The sequence below is a fragment of the Streptopelia decaocto genome (genome assembly GCF_964273445.1).
Source record: "Streptopelia decaocto genome assembly, chromosome: 3".
Taxonomy (NCBI): Eukaryota; Metazoa; Chordata; class Aves; order Columbiformes; family Columbidae; genus Streptopelia; species Streptopelia decaocto.
Window position 1 is genome coordinate 65,061,943 of NC_138656.1, and position 27,960 is coordinate 65,089,902.

Genomic DNA, 27,960 nt, shown 5'->3' on the forward strand with positions numbered 1-27,960 from the left:
ATGAGCCAGCCGCCTGCAGGGGGCGCCCCCGCCGCCGAGCCTCGCCTGCATCCCGAGGGCAGCAGCGGCAGGAAGCAGCCGCGAGCCTCCTCTCCGGCCAGGGCCCGCGATAACCCCCCGCGCCCGCCGCCCACCGCCGCCGCCGCCGCTGCCGCCGCCGCCTCCCGCGTCCAGGCCGCCGCCGCCAAGGCCGCCTCGGCGCGGCCGCCACCGGGCCAGGCCCCCAGAGCCTCCCGCGGCCGCGCCGCCGACAAGCCGCAGCGAGGCGCGGGCCCTGCGGGAGCTGTCCAGCCCGGCGCCGGTGCTGAACCTCCGCCCGCCGCCGCCGGGAGAGCCGCCGCCGAGGAGCCGGGGCCGCGCACCGCTGAGCCCGCCGCGCCGCGGGCCGCCGAGGAGGCGCCCCCTGCAGGAGGCGGCGGCGGCGTGGGAGAGCGGGAGGGGGCGGCGGCGCCGCAGCCGCCGCCGCCCAAGCACTGGCGGGGGAAAGCGGGGCGGTCTCCGCTGAAGGGCGCGGGGGAGGCGGCCCCGGCGCCTCCATCTTCCTCGGGCGCGGGGAAGGGCCGCGGCGCGGCGGGCGGCGGGGGGTACTGGAAGGAGGGATGCCTGCAAAGTGAGCTCATCCAGTTCCACCTCAGGAAGGGGCTGGCGGCGGCCGCCCAGATGCAAACCAAGGGCAGCAACCACAGCAGCAGCGGCAACGCTTCCTCCTCCTCCTCCTCCGCGGCCGCCGCCCCGGCCGAGCCTCCCCCGGCCGCCTCCGCCTCCTCGCCCTCTGCCATGGCGGCGGCCGGGGCGGAGGGGCTGCCGCAGGGCGAAGCGGGAGGTGGCAGGAGCGGCGCCCCCGAAGGCGCCCTGAGCCCGCAGCTGCAGGAGGAGATGCAGGAAGAGATGGAGAAGCTGCGGGAGGAGAACGAGAGCCTCAAGGTGAGGGGCTGGGGTGGCGGTGGCAGCAGGGGGGACCGAAGCTGAGGGCGAAGAGGGGGCTGGGGCCGGGCGATACGGGGCAGGCGGCCTCCCCACGCCCGCACCAGCAGACGGCTTCCCCGCTGCTGTCTCCCGCGGCGCTAGCGCTGGAAGCACAGTTAAGATGGCCCTGTTGGCCCTGTCGATGTGTGTGGGCGCTGGCACTTCCCTGCTTCGTTGCGGTGCTTTTAATGAGCAAGGTTGTATTTAGGTGGTGTTCCTGCGGGGAGGAGCTCCATTTTGACCACCTTCCCGTATACATTCTGACATTTGTGCTTTTAACCCACCTGTTGTGTCCCTGTCCCCTTCTTGCCCTGGTGCAAGAATGAGATAGATGAGCTGAGGACGGAGATGGATGAGATGAGGGACAGTTTCTTTGAAGAGGACGCTTGTCAGCTTCAAGAAATGCGCCATGAACTGGAGCGAGCCAACAAGAACTGCCGGATCCTTCAGTACCGGCTGCGCAAGGCTGAGCGCAAGAGGCTCCGCTACGCCCAGACCGGCGAGATCGACGGCGAGCTCTTGCGCAGCATGGAGCAAGACCTCAAGGTACAGATGTGAGCAGATGTCACGGGGAGGGAGCGCTCAGATGGAGACACAAGCATGCTCTCCATCCTCATGACTCAGGCATTTCCATCCGTTCTGTTGTACACTGTGCGCCCAGTGCAGCTCATAGGATAGCAATGGCCAAGCTTGGTGATGGAAGCCCTTCAGTATGTAGGCAGGCTATTTTCAGCTTTAGCCCAATCATTTTTTGTAATGATAATGTGCGAGAAGTGACTCAAATACAAATTAGGACCTGGAAGTTTTGGATCTTTGATGATGAATGCAAAACATACCCTATTACTGCAAAATAAAACCAACCTCACTGAGTTTTTCCATTGACTTTGAGGGATTTACTGTATTCTTTACTAAAGATTTCAGAGGACTGATAGATTGAATAATTGCAGAGCAGCAACATGAAATCCTGACTCTTTGGTGTCAGTGGAAAAACTGCTGTTATATTCAGTGAAGGTAGGATTTTCCACATCCACCTGAAACCATACACATCAAATTTCAATGTGTAATCAACTCTATTTAATCCATAACATCTGAATGAACCACAGCCCATTGTTGAGGAAAAAGTTTCAGTCCTTGTTTAAAGGTTGTTGTTGGTAAAATATCCATTATCTCCATTCTAGATTGGTTCAATCACAGAAGAAAAAACGTTTCTTGCACTAGTTGAAAGTTGTTTAATTTCTGCTTCCATCTACTGAACTTTGTTAAGGCTGGTACTTAATCGGGACTCCTGAATTTTTTTCACTTGATAGCTCTTCCTACATTACTGATGGAAGTACAGACCTCTGTTTAGGACTAGTTACCTATGTAACTAGTAACTATGTACCTATGTCCATTCAGTGGGCTGCAGTTGAAAATACTAATTTAATACATGAACAGGAAGAAGGTCATTCTTAAACTTCTTTCTGATAAGTATGATGGATTGAGAGTCTGTTATTCCCAAGCCTGGTTTGCAGACTTGGATCATTTTTTTCTGAAAATTTTCCAGCTTGTTATCATTCTTATTAAAATGTAGACACCAGTCTAAGATATGTTTCAGCATTTTTCTCACTAATGCCATTTAAAATTCCAATATATTTCTCTATATTTCTGTTTGATATTCCTTTCCTGTACATATTCAAAACCCACATTTGCTGTTGTGGCCATGACAGTTCTGTACATACAGCTGTTCATGTGGCTCTTGACAAAGCAGAGTCTTCCTGGTCAGAAGCAAAATGACCCCTTTGTCAGGGGTCAGATGGAATTGCTGATCAAAGCAAGGGACATTTTGCACACTCAGAATGATGCTTAGGTGAACAGTTGAGACACGCACATTTGCAGACAGAATTTGAACGTGAGCCTTCATGTCCCAAGTGAATATTGTGATTTCAGCTTATGGAACGGATTTATTTGTTGACTCAATGTTATTTTGTATTAACAAGTAACACATGCACAGGATCTGGGAGAGAAATGGTAAAGGCACTTCTGGTGAGGTGCTCACTTGCAGCAAACAAGGTATCTGCTAAGGCCTTAGGTTAAGCTGGACAAAGGGCTCACTTCAGTTAGGATTTCTCCCATGTCTTTCCCAATAACAACACAACTGAGTATTTGGAAAGAAATAGTGTTTTTGCAAAGTGTTCCCACAGATCATTCATGTGTTCTGCTTTGGAGTAGGGATGAACGTCTAATGCCAAATTTTTGCCTAATTGAATTCTGCATGCTGGCTGACCATAACTGTAACTCATGGGCAAATCCTTGGTGTTCCCAAGTCCTTTTCTGAAGAATTTATATCCAAAATAATGTCTATTTTGCACAAGTAATATATTAGGGGACTTAATCCTTCAGAGATGCAGTCTTGCATTTAGCTCTATTAAAATGCATCTTGCATAAGTGAGACCTGTTTCCCAAATGATCTAGAATGCTCTGTAGGATTTTTCTGCATTAACTGACACTCCACCAAATCTTATTTCAAAAGATCACTACCAGTAATGATCTTGTTATTTTGTTGTATTTACTGACTCAGACTGTATCTATGGACCGAAGACAGATTCTGATAGGATGCTGTTAAAAATGTCCCACAAGATTTTCCATTTACTTTTGTTGGACAATCAGATGAACAGTTCAATACTGAGTGTAGGAGAAGACATGAAGATGTAGCCCTGTCATGTGATTCACAGCTCATCCTGCAGTCTTTCTGGAGTATGGTTATAACTGAAATTCCCCTCCACTCTCCTTCTGTTGGGCATTGTGTGTCTTGAGTGTGCGTGCAGTGGGAGAGGTTATTGAATGATCTGGCGCTACACTGCAGTGTTGTATCTGTAATTCACACACACTGGCTTTCTTGTCAGGGAAGGCTGAGTCACTAGCTGCTGCTGTTTTCTGATAAATCAGATTCTTCTGGACTGCTTGCTTACAATTATTAGTTTTTTCTCTAGAGTTTTATTATGTCAAAGAGAGCTCCTTGACATATAAACATAAAGATTGTTCTAGTGAAAGCCATAAAGGAGCTGCTCTGAGCTGCTCTGAGCTGCTCTAGCTAATGCTAAGAAGGATTAATTATACTTTCCAATGTTCTAAAAAAAGCAGGAAATCAGGCTTTTCAAACTGTGTGTCAAAATCACCATCATAACAGTGATTAGTGTACATTTAAATATTTTTGGTGCATGATTATAGTTTCTAGTGGTTTCACAAAATCCAATGAGAGTTGCTTGAATGGCAAAATTCGTATTACTTTACATGAAGAAGAGGAATTGGATCTTGACTTTTAAGTCTATTCCTGTGAAAAAGGATTTTTTTTTAAAAGCAAAAAGCAAAAACCTTAGCGTTCATTTTCATTTAAAATATTGAACATCATTTGAGTGAACATAAGGTCAGTAAAAATGTCATTTGTTCATACTTTACTCTTTAAATTAACCAATAGTAGTAAATACTAGATATTTAGGTTAACTGTCCATGCAGGAGAGAGAACTAGAAGGGTCGAAATAAAGATGTGTCTGTTTGCGGTCCTCTACAAGGCACAGGTAGGGTAGGTCTGAAGAAGGTGGGCCCTGATTTTAGATGCTTCTGCGTGTCAAGAATTTGAAGTGCATATGACTTAGCGCATTGAAAAACACAAGCTAGCAGTGGTTGTGAGAAAACAGATGCTGCTCTGTCTACAGGAATAATGAGGGTTCTGTTTCACTGTTGACATAACAGAACCTAAGAAGGAGTTGGGGTTTAGTATCTAATGTGGTTTTCAGTGCAGGCCATGGGAAGATTATACCATTTTTGGAAGGAATCAGCTTGAATTTTGCATCATTTAGAATTCTGTCTGTGGATATCCTTGTCTACAAGTTTCCTTTCATACCACTTCCATAATTAACATGTAAATGGTTGCTTAGGCACTAAGCACTGCAGCAGTAATTTTTTTTAATCTTTCTTCTGAAATATCATTTCATTTAGGTTGCAAAAGATGTATCTGTGAGACTTCACCATGAGTTAGAAAATGTGGAAGAAAAACGTACTGTAACAGAAGATGAAAATGAAAAATTAAGACAGCAGCTTATAGAAGTTGAAATTGCCAAACAAGCACTACAGAATGAACTGGAAAAAATGAAAGAGGTTAGTGTTGTTATTTATTGCTACACAAAGTAGTTGAATTTCTCAAATTCTTATTGCTGAACTAACTGGTTTTATTCCTATAACTTATTCTGGGGGGCACAAAATATGGCAGGCAAAAGTTGAAAGTTGCAAAGGGTGCTGAAGTACAGCTTGAGGATTGGGAAGCTGAGAACAAACTAAAATACTCAGTGTTCCCTAGGCAAAACAGAAACCAAACTGTGGCTTTGTTTTTTCCTGTACAAGGAGGGAAATATGGAGCTGAGTAATGGAGTTCAGAGGCTTTGAGACATTGTACTTGCATTAAGATACACAAGAAGAGCACTGAAGGGAGTGGGAGGAATCTAACTTTGCAGATGATGTTCCCCACAAGGTTTTACAGAGATCAGAATTTTTCCCTTGCTAAGTACTACTAGGGAGCAGCAGGCAAACTGAGACTGGGGGTCGAGCCACCTCCCCATCCTGTTGGCTCTTTTGGGAGTATCGGAGAGTGAGAGATTCTACCTGGCCTTTCACTCTAAGCATAATTTTACATTATACCTAATTCATCTTCAGAATTACTCCATTCATCATTATATAGATACAAGATATTGTGCCATTAAGTAAGCAGAAAATTGTGTTACAGCCGTAATAGCCTGGCTGACAGAGATAACAAAGCACACAGTAAAAAGAGAAACTGTTGACAAAGAATGACTTCTTAGAACAGATTTTAGAAGCAGCTATCCACTTCATTGTTTAAAATTCAATGAATGCCACTGATTTTCACTTTTGGTAATATTCCCTACTAGGAATGCCATTGTGTACTTTGATCCTGTATGAAGCAGGAGAAATGTATTTCAGTTGTTAAGAAAGGCAGGGAATTTTCAATTGTATGTAACTTACAGTATTTTTAGGAATGGCACATGCTCACTTTAAGTGATGTAGTATGAAAAATATTCTTATGTTTTCTTTGCAGGAACTGAATTTCAAATATGTTAGTAGAGGATAAACGTGTTTTTTTTCCACCTTCTGCTGCTTTCCCAGATAATTGCACATTTGAAAAGAGCATGAAATCTAAGACTTATTTAGCTTCCTTTTCCTATGCCTGATACTTTCTTATTCTGTTTTCACTCTGGTTTCTGCCATCAAATATGACTCAGTTTCTAGGACCATCTTCTTTATGAGAGCATGATCTTTCTGTAGTTATCCTTATGACTTCTTGTTAAGCTTGGCTTTTCTCCAAATATTCCATTATTCTTGTCCATTCAGACTCTTGTAGCTTCCCATGTTGCATCCTTTCCTCCTGCTCTGTGATAGGTTGTACCAGAGTAAGCTTCTTTTGCCTTGCTGCTTCTTGTGGATCTTCAGATTACAATGAGCTGTAGTGGCAATTTGATAGCTTATGCTCTTTAGGAGCTATGTATCTGCAGGAAATTAATGCAGTAAGTAGGCTGCTTCATCTCTGTCAGCAGTAGTCACTTTCTCGTTATCCTGATTCTTCGCTTTGGCTCACTATGCTGAACTAGGGGTTCTGCTGCTCTCTTACTGCTTTTTCCACTTCTTTCTTTAGCTTAAGTGTTTGGAGCTTTCTGTCTTTGCTCTTAGTATCAATGGAAGGATACTTGAGACTTCAGAAGAAAGTGTCCTGTTGAAACTAGGGGTTCCTCTACGCGATACTATTTTAATGAAGCGGAAACAGATGGATGATTCCCATTGGCACAGAATGGGGTCACTGAGCCAGGATGGAAAAATGAAGTAAGACTTTATGCCAGAGTAGAGATGGAGTGGACAAAAAGTCAGAAATATGTCCGTATACTGAACTGGAGAGAAGTGCAATGCCCAGTCATTTTATGTGTCGTCATAGTTAGGCAAAAGCTTTCATTTACATATTTCAAACAGGCTGCTGAGTGCCTTTCAGTAGGAGAAGGATGATTTTCAGGCTAGGACTTTCATCACAGCATGGGGCAAGTTGGAGGATGGTTGTGGAGGTGCAAGTCAGAGAAAAGCAAGTTTGAAGTGCAGCCAAATTATTATGCACTTTGCAAGCATGCCATGACTTGGGGGACCAAGGGAAGGATCCTGATGAAGAATACTAATTCTTACAAATTTTAAACTTAGAATTTGTGAAGAAGCTATGAAAATGTTAACATGAAACAACCATGAAAACAATCCAAAGCACTCTGAAGTGCTTTAGAATTTTTCTGTGACAAATGCCTTCTCTTCTTCTCTGGCAATTGGAGGTTTCATGCATCTTAAATGTCATTGTCAGATAGTCATAATGTTAATTTTCTGTGTGCTTGTGAGTTATTTCCTTCAGTTTCATGAGTTTACAACCTTTTCTCATTTCAATACAGCCATTATAAACAATGGAACCTCTTGCTTAAGAAGTTCTACTCAGCATAAATAGGAATGCAAAGTCAAGACCTTTTGTCTGGATTGTGATTTTCACTTTATTGAGCTTAGAATTAATGAGACAGTTAATCTCCAAAGACAATGAAGAATTTTTATTTTGCAGTATAATAACAGTCCTCAGAGTATGTAATGTCTGATTTCTGTGCTTTCATGACATCAAATATACTGCAAAAACACAAACCTTCCAATTTTTCTTAATAACTATGTAAGTACAACTGCCATGGGAAATTTGTTCTCCTTTTATAATGAACAGTGTGAGATAGAGAATGGTTAAAAGACTTAATAGAAAATGTTGGAGGCAGAAGCATAATTTTGTGTCAGGTAGTCCCTAGAGCAGGACCAACGCCAAACACTTCTTCGTGTAGATTCTATATTGTTTTAAAAAACACCGTAGACTTGAGTACAAACATATATAAAAGATAAATGCTAGCAGATGTTTGTGCAGAGACAAATCTAGAGTTCTCCAGTGAATATTTGGGTCAATATACTCTTGTGAATGTATTTGTCCATTAATATAGGGACATAGTTGCTGTTTTCTTTCTTGGTTTGGAGCTTTTGAAAAAAACAATCAAGATATATTCCATGACAAATGGAAGTTGTTGTTGATGGCAGCAGAAGCTTGCAAACATCAGGGATCTGGAAGGGTGTTCCAGCAAAGCATACATTTTCTATCAGTTACACTTACTTTCAGTCCTCCAACTTGCATCTATTTCATTTAATGTTAGTCCTGCATATGTCCACATGGAAACACAAGATTTTTAATGTGCCTTGTCAATTCTTGGAATTTGTTTGTAGCAACTGCTGCTCATTGCCTCTTGATTATTTGTTATTATTAATTGTAATGCTTTTTGGGAATCTGAAAACAAATTAGAGAAATTGTTTCCTGAGAGAAAGATAAAACAACTGTAGCTAGATGTATTTTTTTCAGATGTAAAAGATTTGTTAAATAGCTGGAGTCTTTAATGTGTTCATTAATTTGTTGGTAAACATTTGTTAAAGCCTAGATAACTCTTTTAGAGCTTTTAATGTTAATAATATGAACTAAGAATTTATTCATTTGCTATAGTGACATAGGAAACACCCAGTTAGTCATGCTTTAGATGGTATGTTGTGAGACAAATGAAGTAGGAGGAAAACATGATAGGTGTGTTGGACCCCAGGCTTTACAAATCTTCACTGCAATGCAAATATGTAATTGCAGGAGGCACACTGTTTTTCAGAAACATATGTCTTTATGGATAGAAATAGATTGCTCCCTTAGTGCTCCAAACTGGGCAGATGCAAGACAGCTCTGTTCTTACAGCTGTATTAGGGTGTCAAGCCACCATTTTCTTCTTCTAAGCATAAGTTATTAGCCCAGTATGGAGCTTGTGACAATCAGAGATGTCTTTTGTCCTGTCAGTTCAGGCTGCAGGCAGAGGAGTTTGTGCCTCTGTATGCTGGCCTGTGTTCTGCTGGACTGGTGCCCGTCTTGTCAGTCAGTCTGGTTTGTACACTGCATGGAAATGGGAGAAGCCAGCAGGGAATGGGAAACTGGGCACTGGAGCTGGGAGAGGAATCTGAATTCTGTTCCTGATTTTGATACTAACCTGCTGTGTGACCACAGGAAAGTAATTGCACTTTTCTGCTTACTCTTGCAACCTTTGCCTGCCCCGTTTATGCACAGATTAGCTCTCCATACACCTCTGAGTGCTCAGACTGCACAGAAATCAGGAGGGTAGCTGGAAATTTCACAACAAAACCTGCTAAAACCACCCCCCTAAAACCCAAACCAAATCAAAACCAACCAACCAACCAAACCCCCACAAACCACCCAAAGAACTCACAACAGCAAAACACCTCCCCCAAAAAACCCCAACAGCAACAAGAAAACCCAAAACAAAACACAAAAAAAAAAAAACCCCAAACAATCAAAACAAAACAAAATGGAGGCTGTGAAAAGAACTGGTAAGGGAGATCCTGTCCCAGTCTCCTTGATCACTAATACCAGCTTGCCTGCTACGTCTCATAAACAAAAATCCACTCTCTCTGTTTCTCCTGTAACTCACAAAATCTCAGATTCTCCAGATTCTCTCTTTGTCTTGATCCTGTTTTTGTTTTGTGTTTGTTTGTTTGTTTGGTGTTTGTTTTTTTTGCAGTCTTCTGTCTTTTAAATTGCAGTCTTGTCCTTCTCCATACCATCCTCTCCTTCCCTGCATCCTTCCAACACTTCTTGAGTGTCCAGTCTCCTTCCTGGATTTCGAGTCTTTTCCAGTTCATTTCCCTCTTATTCTACCCCAGCTTATTCTACCCCATTTCTTAGTTACTGCTTCTGTCTTCTGCAAAATTAATCATTTTCCCCTGATTTTTCCACTCCCTTATATAAATGTGTACATGTCCTTGGTTTGTTCTGTTCCTTTCCTTGTTTTTGAGCCTCAGGTCTTCACTTTTGCATCTGGACTCAGAGACATGAAGGATCACCCACTATGCTAGGAAACAGCAGCTATGTCACTATGAACACTGGAGAAAATGTTTCTGGTTCTAATGCCTAGCCTCAACTTTATCTAGACCTGCATGAAGCAACAATTTGCCTTCTGGGCTGGGGCTGGAACATAATCTGTCAGCTGGAGAAAATGTGTAGGTTGGTGGCTGGGGTTAGAGAGGATGTGATAATTTGTAAATACAGAATTTTCACCAATTTAAACTGGTAAACTCCAAGAAAATATTACATGGTAATGAGTAGGAATGGAAGATTTCTGAAAGGTTAAGGTTTGGCAAGTTGATGACTTAGAGAGATGATTGGTGTGGAATATCTGCAACATCTAAAATGTGAGGTTGTAAGAAACTGGAAACAAGTCTCACAATGAGTGGTGGTGTGCAGCATTTCCATTAGGCAAGGCAACCATATCCAACAGCAGCATTACAGTTTTGGATGCCTTCAGAATCAAAACTTTATTGACTGCTATTTGTCTTAGTCCCTTCTCTGAGGACCTTAAGCTTCAGTTCACAGTAAGGGCTGCCAGTGTTACCATTGGCCATTGGACACCTGATCAGTGCTTCCTTATTTGCAAGAGTCCATTAAAGTGATTCCCACAGCTGACTTGTTTATCACCTGAGAAAAAAATTGTTATAAGTCCATTGCATAAATCATGTGACTTCCAGTTGTCTAAAAACCACTTCATCTATTCCCTCTTATTCATCTGATGGTCTGTAGAAGATACCCCAAATGATGCCACCCATGCTTCTCTGTCCTGTGCCTCTTACCTATAGCTCACGGCTGGCCCGTCACCTGTTACAAGGCAGTGCTACATGCAGTTGAACTGCTCTTTTTTGTAATACACAACCCTTCTTCCTCACCTTTAGAGTTTTTATCAATCCATGGCTACACTACAGACATTGTAAGCTATCCTGTCATATCTCTGTGATCCCAGTGAAGTCATAGCTCTGTAAATGTCCATGGTTTTCTTTCTAGCTTCTGTCTGTTGCCCATGCTGCATGCATACAAGTCACTGGAGATGGATACTTGGTTGTACTGCTTTGAAAGGGGAAGTTTAAGTCTCTTCCATCATACTGTCTCCTCAGTGCTTCCTAATTGCACCTTAGGCTTCCATTCTGCTTCAGAGTTTAAGCCTCAATTCAAATAGCTGGTAATGGAGGGGGCAGGGACAAGGCAGATAGAGAGATGAGATGCTAGTATGCCTGCCAATGTAGCTCATCAGCTTCACAGGATCAGTGTAGTAAGTGATACTCTTCAAGTAAGTACAGTAATTTACTTGCTCCTGGCACCAGATGGCAGCAAGGGAGGATTTAATAAGTCTCTCACAAGCCTGGTTCCTTCCTGGGTCTTTTGGAGGATCCAAATACCAAGTGTATCAGCAACACTTCTACTAAAAGTACCCTTAAGCAGATAGTCTTTTGTGATCTGGAATCTCACTTTGCTGCCTCATGAAAATTCAGTATGCTCTGGTGGAAAGAACAACAGGTTAATGAGGAGGCTTTTTTTAAAAAAGGAGATGAGAAACAAGTCTCTGCCTGTGTTATACAAGAAAAAAGCAAGAAATTCCTCTGTCTTCAAGAAAGGCTCAGGGATTCTTTAAGTGCCACATCCCTGCAGATGCACAAACCCCAGTTACTTCTGTCAGACTTGCTTGTGTGAAATTCTGTTACCTTTGGTATCCTGCCCAAATATTTTGTTCCTTTAAAAACAGTACTCAGCAGGGATGCTATTCATCATCTGTGAGGGTGTGATTCTGGCATCTTTGCTCAGAGCACACTGTGATTTCACAGTGAGCAGGATAAGCAGAGTTTGCTTCAGTTTGGTTCTTTGAATATGAGAAAACAATCATAATGCAGAAAGAAATTGATCTCAGTTACAAAATCTCTTATAGTAATACTCTAAAAATGTCATGTCATAAACAGGAAAAAATATTATGTGTATTTGAGAAACAGTTTACACTTAAACCTCATAAAATGACATTTTAATTATGTATCAGCCATCAGAAATTCACATGAGCCATTTGCTTAAAGAGAGTTTATCAAAACTGAAAATAAACAGCCTGATGGTCAATAATAATGCAGTTCAAAAAGATATGTAATAAATAGTGAATGATTTCAAAAGAATAAAGCTTCATAAATATCTTATTGTGAAGAGGTTTTGTGAGTAAAGATGCCTGGGGGGTAGTTTTTTCAGAGAGTCATTGAAGCTGGTGTGCTGCTTTGTGGATTCCCATTGAATTGTCTTAAAATTTACAATGACATGTAAAAGGAGTGAGAGGATTGCTTGTTAATGGAGAAGTAATAATAAAAGAGTGGCAACTGTAGTGAAAAAGAGGGTATTTGGAATATGTTTGAAACAGAAAATAATTTAGCCATCACAAAATAAAGTTTAATCAGTTCTTTCAAACCTGTAAACATAATGCTGCTAGTCTGGTTTGATGGGGGCATAAGATTTTCTTCCTTGTGGCAAAATGTTACTTTGTTTTCCTTGCTTTCTGTGATGGGTATCAGTGGCCTTTGATTTGCAAGTTCTCCTTCAGAGTTGTTATGGATACTACATACAGTCTCCAGGTAAAATCAGAGTCTCATTGCAGTAAGATCTATTTTAAAGAGAAAAAAAAAAATACCATCTTAAACAAAAAAACCCAAACAAAACAACAACAAAAGAAAACAGAAAAACCCCAAACAAAGAAAAAAACACAACCAGCAACAAACAAAAACCCAACAAACCAACTAAAAAACAAAAAGCCCAAACAAAACAAAAAAAAAACCAACCAAACAAAAAACAACCTAACCCGAATGGAGGCACAGAATAAGAGCTGAGCTTCCGTATATATGGAATCTATGTGTTAGAGAAAGGACATGAGTCCCTACATCCTGGTCTTAAGTCAGCACTTGTGACCTTTTTTTTGCTTAGAGCATTCTTCTCAAAGTTGTTCTTTGCTACAGAATTGCTTCTGTTAGTAAAAAACTAGATTTGTAAAGTAGGTTGAGCTAAGGAATAGGTCCACACACTGACGAGAGATTGCTAGCACATCCCTCGGATGGTTTTTGGCCTGGATCAGCTACCACTGCCTCAGGGCTTGGGTAAGATTTGGGGTCTAGCCTGGGGGAGAGCTCATTCCTGATTCACAGTTTGGATGCTGTCTGGCTTGCTTGGGAATAAGCTGTAGGGAAGTATAGCTGTATTGTCACTTTAGCTGAAAGGAGACCAAGTTGTGCAGTGCCAGTTGGCATTGAGTCCTGAGAACAGTCCCTGACCCTTTCATTTGTTAGTGTAAAAACTAGGCAAAGGGCCTCTGGCTTGGTATGGAGCCGGATGAGATGGCAAATGAGACCCAGAATAACAAGTCCAGTCCATTGCTGCCATGTGAATTCCCGCTGCTGAGAATTATTGGCAAGAAGTAATCAACAGCAGTGTACCTCTGGGCACAACCAGACCGTGAGTAGGGCTGTGGGTGAAAGCCCCACATGAAGCTCAGCAGGGTATCCAAAGCTTATTAACACTCAGGTCTCTGTCAAGACCCCAGGGGTCAACACTTGGCCAATTGTGTTTAACATCTTCATTACTGACCTGGATGAGGTCAGCAGGACAAGGGATGTGATCCTTCCCCTCTGCTCAGCTCTGGTGACACCACACCTGGAGCGCTGGGCTCCTTAGCAGAAGAGAGACATGGACATACTGGAGCAAACAAGGGCTGTGAAGATGATTAAGGACCTGGAGCACGTGTCAAATGAAGAGGGGCTGAGAGATCTGGGACTGTTCAGCCTGGAGATGTTGGGGAGCAGCAAGGACTGGCAGCTCCTTGCAGGATGGGCAGTTCTGGGGGACAACATGGCTGGGGGGGCATGTGCAATCAATACTAACCAGGATTTAGATGTTTGTTCACTACAACCCAGAGGTTTATTTTTCACTTACCACAGTTTTCATACTATTCAGAAAAGCAAATCTCTGCCATCTTAGGTTTTGATAACACTACATAGTTTGGAGTTCTAGAACTGCCTTTCTTATTTTGAAGTAAAGGGCAGTGTATTAACATTTTAGATATGCAGGTGTGCTTTTCTGAAGTGTTTGGTTTTGCTGAGATGTTTTCACATATTATATGATTTCCCCCCCCCCCCCCCCCCCCCCCCCCCCGCTAGTATTAACAACAGCATAAATCAAGATGCATAGAATTAGACTTGTGGATATCAATTCTATTTTGCTTTGTCTGACCCTAGTTGTATGATTGTGTTAATTAACTTTGGCTATCTCAGCGATGAATCCAGGTTAGGATAATAACTGAACTCTTTGTTTAGGTCACAGACGAGTACTTGCACTTAGAAGGTATTTGCCATGCATCTGTTTCTGTATGCGTTGTGTGTAATGAGAGGCTCTGTAAAGCATGACTGATGATGACATCCAACTAGTCTAATTACCAAACGTGTTTTATATTACAGACTTGGCTGAATAATTTTAATTTTTACAGATGCTATCAGTTTAGATCTTTGACAAAGTGATTAATTGGAAGCACCAGTAACAGTACCCTAGGAAGAGTTTTGAACTGAAACATTGCCTTGATGATACACGTGGGTACACTCTGAGGTTCACTTTCCTTGTGGCGTGCTTCTAGGCGTATTGTTGCTGAGCTCCCAAACTTTGGTCAGGTTTCATGCATTCAGAAATTATGAGGCCAGAATTGTATAATATGACCAACCAGTCTGGCTTGATGAATAACATGGGTCATAAAATACTCTGAACTATTTTATTTAAACTGATACCTACTTTACAGAAAAGGGTGTTGGTCTGTGTTACAAATTGACAGCTGAGACAGTCTAACACATCTCTTCCTGAACTGTCACAGGAATAGTTACAATTTTGCACCTTCCTTCTCATCTGAATTTGCTCAAAGCTAATTACTAGCCAGGAGATGTATGTTCTTACTACCACACTAAATTCATGAGTCCAGCATCAATGCCTTGATTTTTTTGTTGTTGTTTTGTTGGTTTGTGTTATTTGGTTGGTTGGTTGCTTTGGTTTTTTGTTTTGTTTTGTTGTTTTTATTTATTTATTTATTTTTAAATCTTCAGGCTTAGGGTTAATATCATTTAGCCATCTGAAAATCAAGCATTTAACTTCAGTTAGGCATTTGGCTTCCCTCAAAGGAGAAAGATGGGTACTTCTTGGAAGTGATTTATTCCACTTGTCTGAGGGTGGTTTGGCTCTATGGAGAGGCACATCCCTTTCTAGCTATTGCACAGGGAACCTCAGTTTTGACATCTATAGTGTGTTTCAAGAAGATTGACTCAATTTGAAATCACTGCCTTTTGAAATTAGGTCCATCTTTTTTAAACACCTTGTACACCTTAAGACTAAATTAAGCCTTTTGGTACCAAAATTACATTTGAACATTATTTCAGTTAATTATCCTCTATAGCTCCACAGTCTTTTTCAGAGATGTGGCTTTTCAAGAGATCTCTATTCTCTAGGCTGTTTTCCTATTGTCTTACCATAGCTTTCACTCCATTTTCTTACATATGTATCTTCATATTTAGTCATATTAAAACAGATATTATTTGATTGCACCAAGGTTTGTATCAATGACCATCCTTTTCAGTATTTAACATTTCTCCAGCCTTTACTCTACCTACAGTCTTTATCCAATATTATTTTATATTTTTTCCAGGCAGCGGCAAAAAATGCTAATTAATGTAGAACCAAGAATTGATTCTTGTGTGACCCCATTCGGATGGCTGTGTCATTAATCTGCAGGTGATCTACTGGTTCAGTGACATTTACAATAAATACTGAAGAATCAGATGTTTGTCCATGACAACTAATTAAAAATGCGTCCCAGTGATCAAATATTTATAATGAGCTGAAAACTGTCAATCTTCATATGGGAATGAGATTTTCACATTCTTAGCAAAGGGAACCTCCTAAGTAAGAGACTTAAGTCAACCTCCACAAGGTTTTAAGCCAGTCTAAGAGCCACAGCCCCTCCCCTTGCTAGCAATAAGCATTTCCCTTAAGAAGTTGAGCAAGTTTCATTTAGGAGAAAGAGGTAATTTGGAAGGAAGAGGCATGGGGCCAGTCATGGGTCTTCTGAGCCTTTTGTAGTCTGTGCAGCCTCTAGACACTCTGCTCCAGACAGCACTGCAATATTCTCCCTCCCCTCATCTCCATCTTTGCATGACAGAAACACCAGGAAAAGTATGGGGTGCAGGCTTATGGTAGAGCAGATTGGTACCAGACAGTATGAGAAAGGCGGGTGTGGGGAAGTCCAAACTTCTCATAGCCTCCATGGTTTATTTTTTCAGAGCACCTTCTTTAGATGAGCTGCTCAACAAAACTTAGACCAAAACTTGGATTTGGTTTTTGGCAGGGTCACACTGGCATAATTTAAGAGCACTGCAGAGTCTGATCCTCTGTTTTCAATAACCTAAGTTCCCAAACACCCTTGAAACTTGCCCATATGTTGTATTATGGAAAATATTTTTCAGCCAGTTTACAAATGGCTAGCTTTACAATAGAACTTCCCCAGTGAACACAGACAAAAGAAGAGACAATGAGTAACAGAAGACCCTGTCATAGTCACAGGATGGAGAGGTGATTGCTGAATGGATTTCTTTCCTCTGTTAACAGAAAATCTTCTCACTGCTCAGGCTTCTAGACCAAGTGCAGATCAAAATTTCTCCTGCCTGAATTATTCTTAAATTTTTGCATTTTCTCTAACTCTAAAATCTGATTTTTTGGTGAGACATCCCTGTAACTGGAGGTGTCGACCAAGGTGCACTGCCTCATAGGGTGAGATGCAAAGCTCCTTTCTCTGCTGTGTGCCTACAAACCTACAGAGAGATGTACATTTTCTTGATGCCATCCTACCCTGTGAATACAGGGGAGGGACTGTAAGAGGTGTCTGTACATTTAATACAACTCTTTAATATGAAACGAGCTTGAATGCAAATGTACACGTGATCAGCCTGCAACTTTGCCAAACTGGCTGCTGTATACATTTCCAGCAAGCATTGTAGAGGTGCACATTGTGTGCAGAATAATTCTTCATTTCCTTCTCATTACTTTTAATTTTCAGACTAACATTTTTTTTGTCAGTATATGGGAGCTACACTGATTTATATATATGCATTTTTGTAACCAAGGCAATGAACCTAATCTGGTTGCTTGCACTTTCCCATTCTTCTGAAAATTTATTTGGAATCTTTTCTGAGATATTCTTCTAAGACAACTGAAAACCTCTGAAGGCGATAATAGGTGTGAGAAAGAAAACTCTTTAGATTTGGCAAAATCTCATGTGTATTTAATATATAATTGCCATATTCATGTCTGTGACTGTGATTACTGGTATTGTTATGTGGTGGTGTTTTGGACTATGTTAACACACTGTTTGTCATACAGGGAGTCCTGGATAAAGGCTGGGACAGTGCATTGTTCTAGGCATTGTGTACACCCTGACAAAAAGACTGACTCTATTTTCCCCGAAAAAGACAGATAGCTGAGGTGAGAAATAAACAGCAACTTAGGAGGACCTAGGAAATAGGTTTAACTTGCATCACTTTGCAGCAAAATACCTTATTCCTGCACTTTGCCTCCAAAGGATGCATACCATTCTGAGATTTGCTTTTGCATTTCAGGATTAGGAGCTGAGTGTAAGCTGATTGTGATCTCTGCCTCTTTAATGAGGCCCAGTTGGGTAGTACTGGGGAACTAAGCACATCTAGCTCTTCCATCTTCTGTCAGGTTCAAATGGCAGGAGACCTCTTGCCCTTCAGAGAAGTTGCCTCTACTGTTTTATGATATCCTGCTAGATGAGAGAGTGTGCAATCCCAGAAAGTAAAGTATCGGAGATTAGCCAGCTATTTGACCAGGTCATATGGAGAGCTTTGAAAAGGCAGCTTTCATCTTCTACTGCTAAGGTTTTCTTTCAAATAAGAAAAAAAAGAACAGAAATGTAGTAAAAGCATAAATGTGCTGCTTCATTTTATGCCTTGCAAAGGATGTTTTTACCTGGTTATACCACAGGGTTTTCATTATTTACTCTAGCACTGTGGTTTCAGTTCAAAATGCAAAGGGTTTCTCTAGGTAAAGTGCAAATGTTGTGTATCTCTTACCTTCTTTTATTGTTTGTATTTAATTGGCAAAGGATCTGAAGATGATAACCAAAATATCTCATAAGTAAATGCAAATGAAATAATAAAAATATTGGAGAGCAGGTCCTCTTTTCTGCAATATGAAGACATTCAAAAGACTACATAAGAATTATTTTTCTCTCTAGGGTGAAGTAGTAAATATTTCTTTTGTTTTCTATCATTCCTCAACAGTGTTTTCAAATATGCCGGTTTTAATATGAAGAAATCATTGCTAGAGCTAGTAGGGATATGCTTAGTGTTGGCTTCATGGACGGGGTGCTGTGTTTCTTTGCTTTTCACTTATCCTCTGCTTTTCCTTTCCTGCCTTAATCTTGCAAACAAGCACAATACTGAAATACTCAGGACTCTTCCTGCTCTTGAAGGGGCTAGAAGGACTAAAGGATTGTATGATTCTCCGCAATTGTGTCAATGAGGCAGTGTCTTGAGTTTGTTGCTGGCAAATTGCACTTTTAGAGTTGCAGAATAAGGGAGATATTTTAGACACAAGGATTTTTTTTTTTTTTTTGAGGATAATATATATTTTTGATTTGTCAAAATAGGTAGCATCCATTTAGCTTTTTCTACATATTCTGATACACTGAATTAGAGTCAGTGGCAGTAAACTAAAAAATCTGTCTTGCATCTGATTTGATCCAGCTCCATGAGCTAACTGACCTTATTGACTGAAGGGAAAATGCAGAGAGAGTCTTAGGGCAAATTTCCATTTCCCTGGTCATAGTCACTCTGTGCCAAACAGACGCAAGTTGGCGCATCCCAAAAGTTGTTCAATATTCAGTGACTTTTCAAAACTGTAAAGATGATGGTAGGTTTGCTCTGATTTTTGCAAGTTCTGCAGACCTGTCACAGGAGTTCGGAGGCAGGTAACCGCAACCGTGTACAGTAGAGTTGTGTGCAGATGAGAAGGTTCAGTTGCAGATGTAGATGTTCAAAAAGGTGCACACCCTGTGCCTTATCTTGCTCTGTGAGGAGGAATGAGGGCTATTTTGGGGGCCCTGTGCAGCCATAAATCCCTTTATATATCAGGAATTCCTCCTGTGGTTGCCTGCATTAGGTCTTGGATCATATACACCCAGATGAGGCTTGAAATAATCAAACATAAGTGCCTTGAAAAATCTTGGCATGTTTTGCTTAGGTCTTCTTTATTAATTGCTGAGAGATTTACTGTAGCTTAAGATCAGGTAACAAGAACCAGAGTTCATGTTACAGCTTTCCTACTCAGTGGAGTGTGATGCTATTATTTCTGCATTGTGTTATTCTCAGAGTAGATTTCAGTTCTTTTTACACCTGAGAAGAACTGAGCATCACAGGTGGTGTTAGGACCACACATTTGGCTTGCAGTTTAGGTCTGGCAAGAGAAGGATTATACCATCTGGTCTTCAGAAGTGCTTAGCATCTCCAGCAAGACATTGGATAAACTCCAGTGGAGATTACCTGAGAATTGATGCTGCTGAACATCGCAACAGAATTGCCCATTGTGTGTTGTCCCATATGTATATAATACAAGCATTATCTATGGTCTTATCTAGATTGTGGAAACTCCTCAGCATTGCCAGAACACACATGCAGCCCCATGTGTGCTGTCTGCAGTGGATGCTGGAATAGTCAGGTCAAACCCAGTTTTACCTCCTAGACTTTCAGATGTAAGCAGAGATTATACAAAGTAATGATAAATGCCCCAGTTACTGGTCTTATTATCCCTAGTGCTGTCTAAATATTTCATTAGTACTCAAGCAGTTTAGCAAACTCCCCATTGTAGAAACAGCATTATATGCATTTTTTGCTTGTTTTCTCCTGCAGATGGGTAACTTGGTTTGAAGTTATTAAAACCATAAAGCTGTCTGGTGAGCATTACTGATCAGATTGTGCAAAAGCAGTCTTATGTTTGTTACTTTTACCTTTATATTTGTTTACACATAATCTTTGAATAAACTTAATATGATTTTTTGAATTATATAGAAGAAAAATTATCTGAGCCCCAAAATTATCTTCCACAAAAAAAATCAAATTCAAAACCACTTCTAGAATATGAGGAGCAGATTTTGTTTTGCTATAGTTTGAGAAAACAGCAGAGGTGGCTGTTAGTGGCACTACGGTGTGTTTTGTGGTACACTGTGACATGGGAAAAGGATCAACAAGACAATAATTATATTAAAAGGTGAACAAACACTAAAACTTTTGAACAAAAATGTTGTACATGAAGGTGACTGATTCACTCACTGGCCTTGTCTAACACTTGTTAGTATAGCAAAACAAGCAGCATGCAGACTGGTTTAGTACTGTCCAGTTGCAGGCATGATATGAAGATTCACTTTTGAGAGTCTGGGTTGCTGGTTTTGGTTTTGACATATGCTTATTTGAACCTTGTTTTTTTTCCTTTTTCTGTTTTGCTTTGATACTCCTTTTCATTAGCAGCAATATATTGTTTAATGACAGTTGAATTGGAAGAGTGGATTAGTACAGGACTTGAGAGACATCATAGAAAGAGTAGCCACAGTAAACTGTGAAATGTACCTCTGAAGTAGCTGTCAAAAATTCATTATTTATAGCAGGATATGTGGCATTCTTTATTCAGTATACTGTGATTTTGCAGATGACGTCTTAATCTCTAGTGATCAGAAATTGTCTGATGGTATTTTTCACAAGAAAAGAGATCATGTCACTTCCAGCTGGGTCTAATCCACTTACCCAAATCATCCTGCTAATTGAATCGTTCATGTTCTTCACTGCTTTCTGCAATAAAATTGTGTTGCTAAATACCATCGTTTGTTGGTGAATAATACAAACTCTGTGGATGGTTTGTTGTAATTCAAGTAGAGCAGAATACGAAGTATTATTAGTGTCTAATCATTAGATACTGACAACTATTGCTGTAATTAAAATGTACTATCCTGACTACAAGAAGGAACTTTACCACAAAAGATATGGAGGAAAAGGAGAAAGCTAGATTTTTCCTCTTGTGTCACACCCATAAAAATATTTTTTGTCCTCTGTAGTTTCGCTGTTTTTTGGTCATAGGAAACTTTTGTATGTATCTCTTATCTTCTGAAAAGTTGTAGGGAACACAATAAGTTGCAGCTCAGCATTTCAGAACCTCATTATATCTGGAAAGATGCTGAGCTTGGCAGGGCTACTAGAAGGCATTTAGATAATCAAGCAAAATATAGTTTAACTATCTCTTAGTTATTTTATCAGTGAGTGGCATTGGCAAGAATCTGGTGCAAGAAGTTTGAAGGGCTAAGTGGTTTGAAAAGGGGCTTTTCAAAGTGATAATACATCGTAGTATAATCAGTGGTGATACATATGAGGAAGCTGCACTGCTGAAAGTTTAACGCTCTATAAATTTGCCCATTCAAAAAGAAAAACAATGAAAAAACCTTCCACATGCACATGCCATTTCTGTGATAGGATAACTGATGGGTGACCATGGAGAAGAATAATTTTGTTTGTAGACTGGATCCCAAAGTTTTTTGGTTTATTTTTAAAGGAAAATTAATTCAACCATTTTTGTGTCTTTTCTGGATTATTTTAGAATTCCTTGTTTCACATCTATCCAGGTATCACAGTTAAAATGATAATGATCTTTTGTTTGGTTTTGTTGTTTTGTCTTTTGAGCATTCAGTGTTTCTGCAAGAGGCATAAAAATTTTAATTCTGGTTCTTGGTGGATCCATCTGTGAATTTTAGTTCTGATTCTGAATCTGAGGTAATTTTTCTAAATTCTTGGATAACACTATAGTTAATTTAAGCAGAAAGCTTAATGAGAAATAATCTCTTGTGGTTGCTCACATTTATATGTGAGTCCTTTCTAGGGCATTGACTTTTCCTTTGGAGTGAGCAGTCCATGAGCTTAGTGTTTCTTATGGGGACGATCTGCAGAGAAAAGAAAACAATTGGTACCAGCAGGCAAATAGGGCACAGGATCATTATGTACAACATACTTACTTGCTGTACTCTGTTCCTTGGGGATTATGAACATGTTTTAATTCCCAGTATATAGAACTGGGTGGCTTTTAGATACAGCTGGATTCCCTGGCTGGTGCAGGCAAATGCGTGTTTCTCAGAGGCACAAATGATTCTTCTATCAGAGAATGATCTCAGAGGGAGATGGTGTTGGTTATATCACTGGTCTGCCTTAGGGTCTTCATTTTACCTGGGAAACATAAAAACTGGAAACAGCTGCATGTGGCATGTTATGTATGAACATATTCTCTCACTCACTTTCCTCTCTCCTGCTGATCTGTACTGACTACTGACAGTGGGATGATTGCAGTTGTTTTCTACTTGCCCACTAACGAACCTTCTACCATCAGCAATTACGAGATTTTTGCTGGATGTGCTAGTAGGCTTCAATTCCAGTCCCTCCTGATCTAAAAGCAGGAGTTTCTTTTCCACTCACTTTGGCTACATAGCAGATGAGAAGACACCAAAGAAGTTTGCTCGCACAGTGGTGCATTTGTGTGGTGCTGTTCTTAAGCTAATATGCTTTGTTTCTCACTAGGACTTCATAGTCCAAGCGGTTTTAAATTTTATTTACTTGAATATGTTCTGAAAACAGAACCAATCTAGTGACAAGGTCAATGTGTGAGTTTGCACGGAGTTTGTCTGTAGTGTTCAGCTACGGAGGTGTGACCACAATACACTGCAAGCTTGAAGCCCGTGGATGGGACACAGAGAGAGGTTTCCTTGTAGATGTACACCAAAGTCAGCTGATGGATCTCAGTGACACTGTTTTATGTAGCTTGCCTATCACAAAGGGTAAGGCCACATGTCTAGCTATATGCATCATAATGTGCCTTGGCCTCATTAGAGTTAATATAAAATGGGCAAGACTGAATCTGGGTTTCACTGCTTGCCTCAGTTTCCCTACCCGTAAGTTACCACTTGGCATACCTGCTTTCTTACCTCTCTTGTCATGTGTTTAGCATTCATTATGCACTAGTCGTAATATGTGTTGAATTAAAAAATGTAAGAGACTGGTTAAACCCTCTTCTTCCATCTGCATTTTGTATCAAGGATTACAATAAATTAATTCATTGATAGTTGCATTTGACTTGCTATGTTTTAAAAGAGTGACTGAATTATATACATCTTTAGTGAAATATTCAGTGCTTCTCGTTTTGTTGTTGTTGCAGCAATCACTGAAAAGAAGAGGGAGCAAAGACCTACCAAAATCAGAAAAAAAGTCACAGCAGACACCAACAGAGGTATTTTGTAATAACAGTAGCCTGGTTTCTCATGTGAATGCTTCAGAGACACTATGGGAATGATATACATGATTTGTAGATTTGCACTTTGCTTGCTTGTTTGCTTTCCTCTTTGTTTTCCTCTATCATGTGAAATGGAGAGCCTTTACCCCAGATCTGCAGTCAGACAACACCATGTCAAAGATCATCTAAACAAACATCTGGTCCTGCAAAAGAACCCACCAGTTTTCATGTACTCTATATTTTAGGGAAAATAAGTAAATAGGAGCATCAGGGAAACAACACTATAGGCCCTTTGTGTGCTGACTTCATGATTTTTGAACCCTGTAAGATCTATTATAGTGTTGCAAGCCTAGAAATGATACGGATTTTTTTACAAGCCCCCCCTCCCGCCGTGTATTTTCTGGGGACTGTGCAAACTTCAGTTGTGCGTAAAATAGTCTTTCCCCTCTTTTAAACATAAGTATTTATTTCCCTCTCTTTAATTTATTGATCAGTGAAAAAAATGATTGCAGGAAAATCTTTGAGTATGTAAAGCTATGTACCTGTGCTTGTTAATCTTGTAATTTAAGACCATCCACTGGAGGTCTCCTGTTTTACATCAAGTTTCTTCAAATACTTCTTTTTTCTTTATTCTAAGGAGGACAATGAAGACTTGAAATGCCAGCTACAGTTTGTCAAAGAAGAAGCAGCCTTGATGAGGAAGAAAATGGCTAAGATTGATAAAGAGAAGGACAGATTTGAACATGAGCTGCAAAAATATAGATCGTTTTATGGGGATTTGGACAGTCCCTTGCCAAAGGGTGAAGCAGGTGGTCCACCTACCACAAGAGAAGCTGAACTCAAGCTTCGATTGAGACTTGTGGAGGAGGAAGCTAATATTCTTGGGAGGAAAATAGTGGAACTAGAGGTGGAAAATAGAGGACTGAAAGCAGAACTTGATGATTTAAGAGGAGATGATTTCTCAGGGACCACTAACCCACTCCTGGGAGAGCAGAGTGAATCCCTGTCAGAATTACGACAGCATTTGCAGCTAGTAGAAGATGAAACAGAATTGCTGAGGAGAAATTTAGCTGACTTGGAAGAACAAAACAAGCGCATAACAGCTGAGCTGAACAAATACAAGTACAAGTCTGGAGCCCACGAGAGTTCTAGACACCATGATAATGCCAAGACAGAAGCGTTACAGGAGGAGTTAAAAGCTGCACGAATGCAGATCAATGAGCTGAGTGGCAAAGTCATGCAGCTCCAGTATGAGAACAGAGTCTTAATGTCCAACATGCAACGCTACGACTTGGCCTCTCATCTTGGGATCCGTGGAAGTCCCAGAGACAGTGATGCGGAAAGTGATGCAGGAAAAAAGGAGAGCGATGATGATTCCCGTCCCCCTCACCGCAAAAGGGAAGGCCCCATCGGTGGAGAAAGCGACTCGGAGGAGGTACGCAACATTCGATGCCTGACACCCACAAGGTCTTTTTATCCGACAACATCTGGGTGGCAGAAAAGCTTCACTGACAGGCAGCAGATGAAGGACATTCGCTCAGAAGCTGAGCGGCTGGGCAAGACAATAGATCGCCTAATTTCTGACACGAGCACCATCATAACAGAGGCGAGAATTTATGTAGCTAATGGGGACCTTTTTGGACTGATGGATGAGGAAGACGATGGCAGCAGAATACGCGAGCATGAGCTTCTTTACAGGATCAACGCGCAGATGAAGGCCTTCAGGAAAGAGCTCCAGGCTTTCATCGACAGACTCGAAGTTCCAAAGTCTTCGGATGATCGAAGTGCAGATGAACCTTTGTCAGTGAGTCAGGTAGACTTTTACTTATTACAGCCTACAGGTAACAAGGCTCTGCCAAATGAATTAATCCTCAAATTTGATGTATGGCACATGAAAAGTCTTTATTCTAGACGGTGGATGAAAATTGCCATTTCTTAAATTATTTTAAATACTCATTTGGCCATCTGAAACCTTGTTCTACCAATGGGGCTGTTTGTGAACAGTGAATAAGTCTAGTCTCCTGGAAATTTAAAAAAATGCACTCTAGAGGGTATAAGATTTTATTCCTTTCTGGCTTTGCAACTGCATTTGCCAGAGCGGTGCCTTCATCAACAGTAAAGGCAGTGCAGAATGCTTTTTTGGTACATAAATGAATATGATTGTTTTCTTAGTGGTTGAGTTCCAATTAAATAAATAAAAAGAAAATCTTATTAAATTTAACAGGAGGAAACATTACATTTCCAAAAATATAGACAATATGACAAACTACAGATCAAAATAAACCATGCAAATCTACTCTACAGAGTCACAGAGCCACATGGTAGTGTGAATATTGGAATTCCTGTAATGGATTGTATCTTGTTGAAGGCCTATGGGTCACTGCTTACATGCAGTAGTGACTAGCATATTTTCTGTAGTACATTTGTATGCAGAATTGTTCCAGAGAGGTTTTGGGGAGCAAATGCCCTGCTGACTCAAGATATTTTGCCATGAAAAATGAATATTACCTACCCTTATCTTATCATTAAATCCTATAGTTGGCAAATCTTGTTATTGCTCATGGTATTATCTAATGTTTTAGTAAGTCTCTTGCTATGTTAATTTACTTTGTGCTATCCTGCTAGTTTACAGTCAAAGTAGTTGCCGGGTGAAGCTGAAAGCTATTATTTCTTGTTCCTATGCTCACTAATTAGTCTTTTGTTTCCTTGTATCAGAAAGTCACAGACGCAGTGAGTTTAAAGTTAATCAATTACTATACATGTATTGCATGAAACCAAACAGAAATGGTATTTAGCATGCTCACTTTCTGATCTAGCAATAGCTTCGAGCTTGTAGAGCTCCCATTAACTTGAAGGCAGAGCACTGCATGGGCTTATACAAATTTAAAGCAAACTAATTAGTATTTTCTCTAAAAAAAAATAACAGCAATCATTAATTTTGGCATTTTGTGGCTTGACCATGCAGAACTCCTAATGGAGTCAATGGGAGATGGGCACTTGGTCCCTCCACGAGCATAGTCTGATTCACTATTTATTTTGTTTAAACTTTGGACTTGCTATTCCATTAATTGACTGTTCTCTTTGTCTTTGTATTTACTTTCCCAGATGTTCCAGCCTATCATTTTACTTATTCTCATCCTTGTATTATTTTCATCCCTTTCATACACAACAATATTTAAACTTGTCTTCCTTTTTACACTGTTTTTTGTACTGTAAGCCATTCCTCATTTACTGTTCATTGTAGTATTCTTTTCAGTTTGTTTATTTTGTCCACCCTCCAAGATAAGAAGTGCAAGAGACATAGTTTCTGTTATAGCCACTGCTGTAAAAACACTGAAGACTACTTGTTTGCCAAAACCAAAACAAAACCAAAAAAACTAAAAAAATTGTACCAAAAAGTCACCCAGTTGAATAGGAAACCCGCTCACCACAGTGTTCCAGGTAAGCAAACAGAAAATGATATTTTTCACTTTGTCTGGTTTTATAATTTTTGAATAAAAATATCCTGAGTGGCTGGAAGCAATTTAATATTAATTTATTTACACCAAATCAGAAACAAAGCAAAAATATGCAGAATGACTCTGAGGAGTCTATTTCTTTCCTCTTCCTACTCCCAGAAAACTAGTTTTTATTCTAGCCACATACAAATAGCAAAATTACATTTGATGTGTATTCTGCAATTGTACATCACAGCTTCTATATATGTTGCATAATTGTGATGATGATGTTTTTCAGCCCTGTATTACGTGGATTAGACACCATGGAGGGGACAAAATCATACTGGTTGGTATATTCAGCACTATATCTGGAAATGTGGCAAGGAGCAGGATCCCCTGAGAAAGGGATGCACGAGGAGGAGGTATCAGAGTAGGCAAGGAGTCTTCTGAGAGATGTAGGCTGCTGCATTCTCTCTGTGCTCTAGAAAAATGGCCACAGTGCAGTCTGACTTGAACAGAAGAGAGTCATGTGAGTCACCTTGTCCGATGTCAAATAACTATTCCTGACAACCTAGTTTATCATTTTCCAGTCTGTAGCTGCCAGGGCTCTGGATTCTCCCTCCAGGTCTCAGAACGAGTTTTGAATGAGCATGGTAACTCTTGGCTTGCTGAGTGATCCCCATCAAACCATGTCATTGGTAACAAGTGACCACAGGTGAGGGAAGCTTGTGTCCATAGATTGTGCATCAATAGGCATTGAATATTCCTGTCTTGCCTATGGAAGGCTGCACTGAGAGTGCAGGCAACTCATGATCTTTCTATCACACTGAACACAGGCAGGTCCTACAAACAATAGGTCTTGCACTGTGAAAACCTCGTCTGAAATGCCCAGTGGAGCTCAGTTTTCTGTTTTATTCATCCCATGTTGAAATTACTGAGTCCCACAAATGTGAATTCTCCAAGGTGATCATTTACAAGTACGTGTATTAATGAAATATTTGTGAATGCAGATGCCATGATAAAAAAATCTAGTAATAGTGGTAGTAAATAAAGCAGCTGTTTTTCTAGCTGGTAATAAGATTTCCCTTTGAATGGTAGTGCTCTCTTCACTTAACCCATTCCTTGGGGCAAACAGTCCATCTCCATGCCAGGGTTGTGATCTGCTACATGAAATAATAGAGACACCATTTTGAGGGAAACCCCTCA

The 27,960-nt window shown here is 40.7% G+C and overlaps 1 protein-coding gene across 2 annotated transcripts; it reads left to right on the forward strand.

Annotated features, from left to right (window-relative positions):
- Window positions 1-26,643, forward strand: MTCL3 (MTCL family member 3; the record flags this gene model as incomplete). Of its 2 annotated transcripts, XM_082050082.1 has the most annotated exons (6): window positions 1-924; window positions 1,288-1,512; window positions 4,942-5,100; window positions 23,243-23,314; window positions 23,955-25,130; window positions 26,423-26,643. In XM_082050082.1, the coding sequence occupies 6 exons, from the start codon at window positions 1-3 to the stop codon at window positions 26,531-26,533; spliced, it is 2,667 nt and encodes an 888-aa protein (XP_081906208.1). In that variant the 3' UTR covers window positions 26,534-26,643. The 2 variants fall into 2 exon arrangements, with proteins under 2 accessions (XP_081906208.1, XP_081906207.1); XM_082050081.1 differs by lacking the exon at window positions 26,423-26,643 and having other exon boundaries at window positions 23,955-25,854.
- Window positions 26,644-27,960: the final 1,317 nt, after the last annotated feature.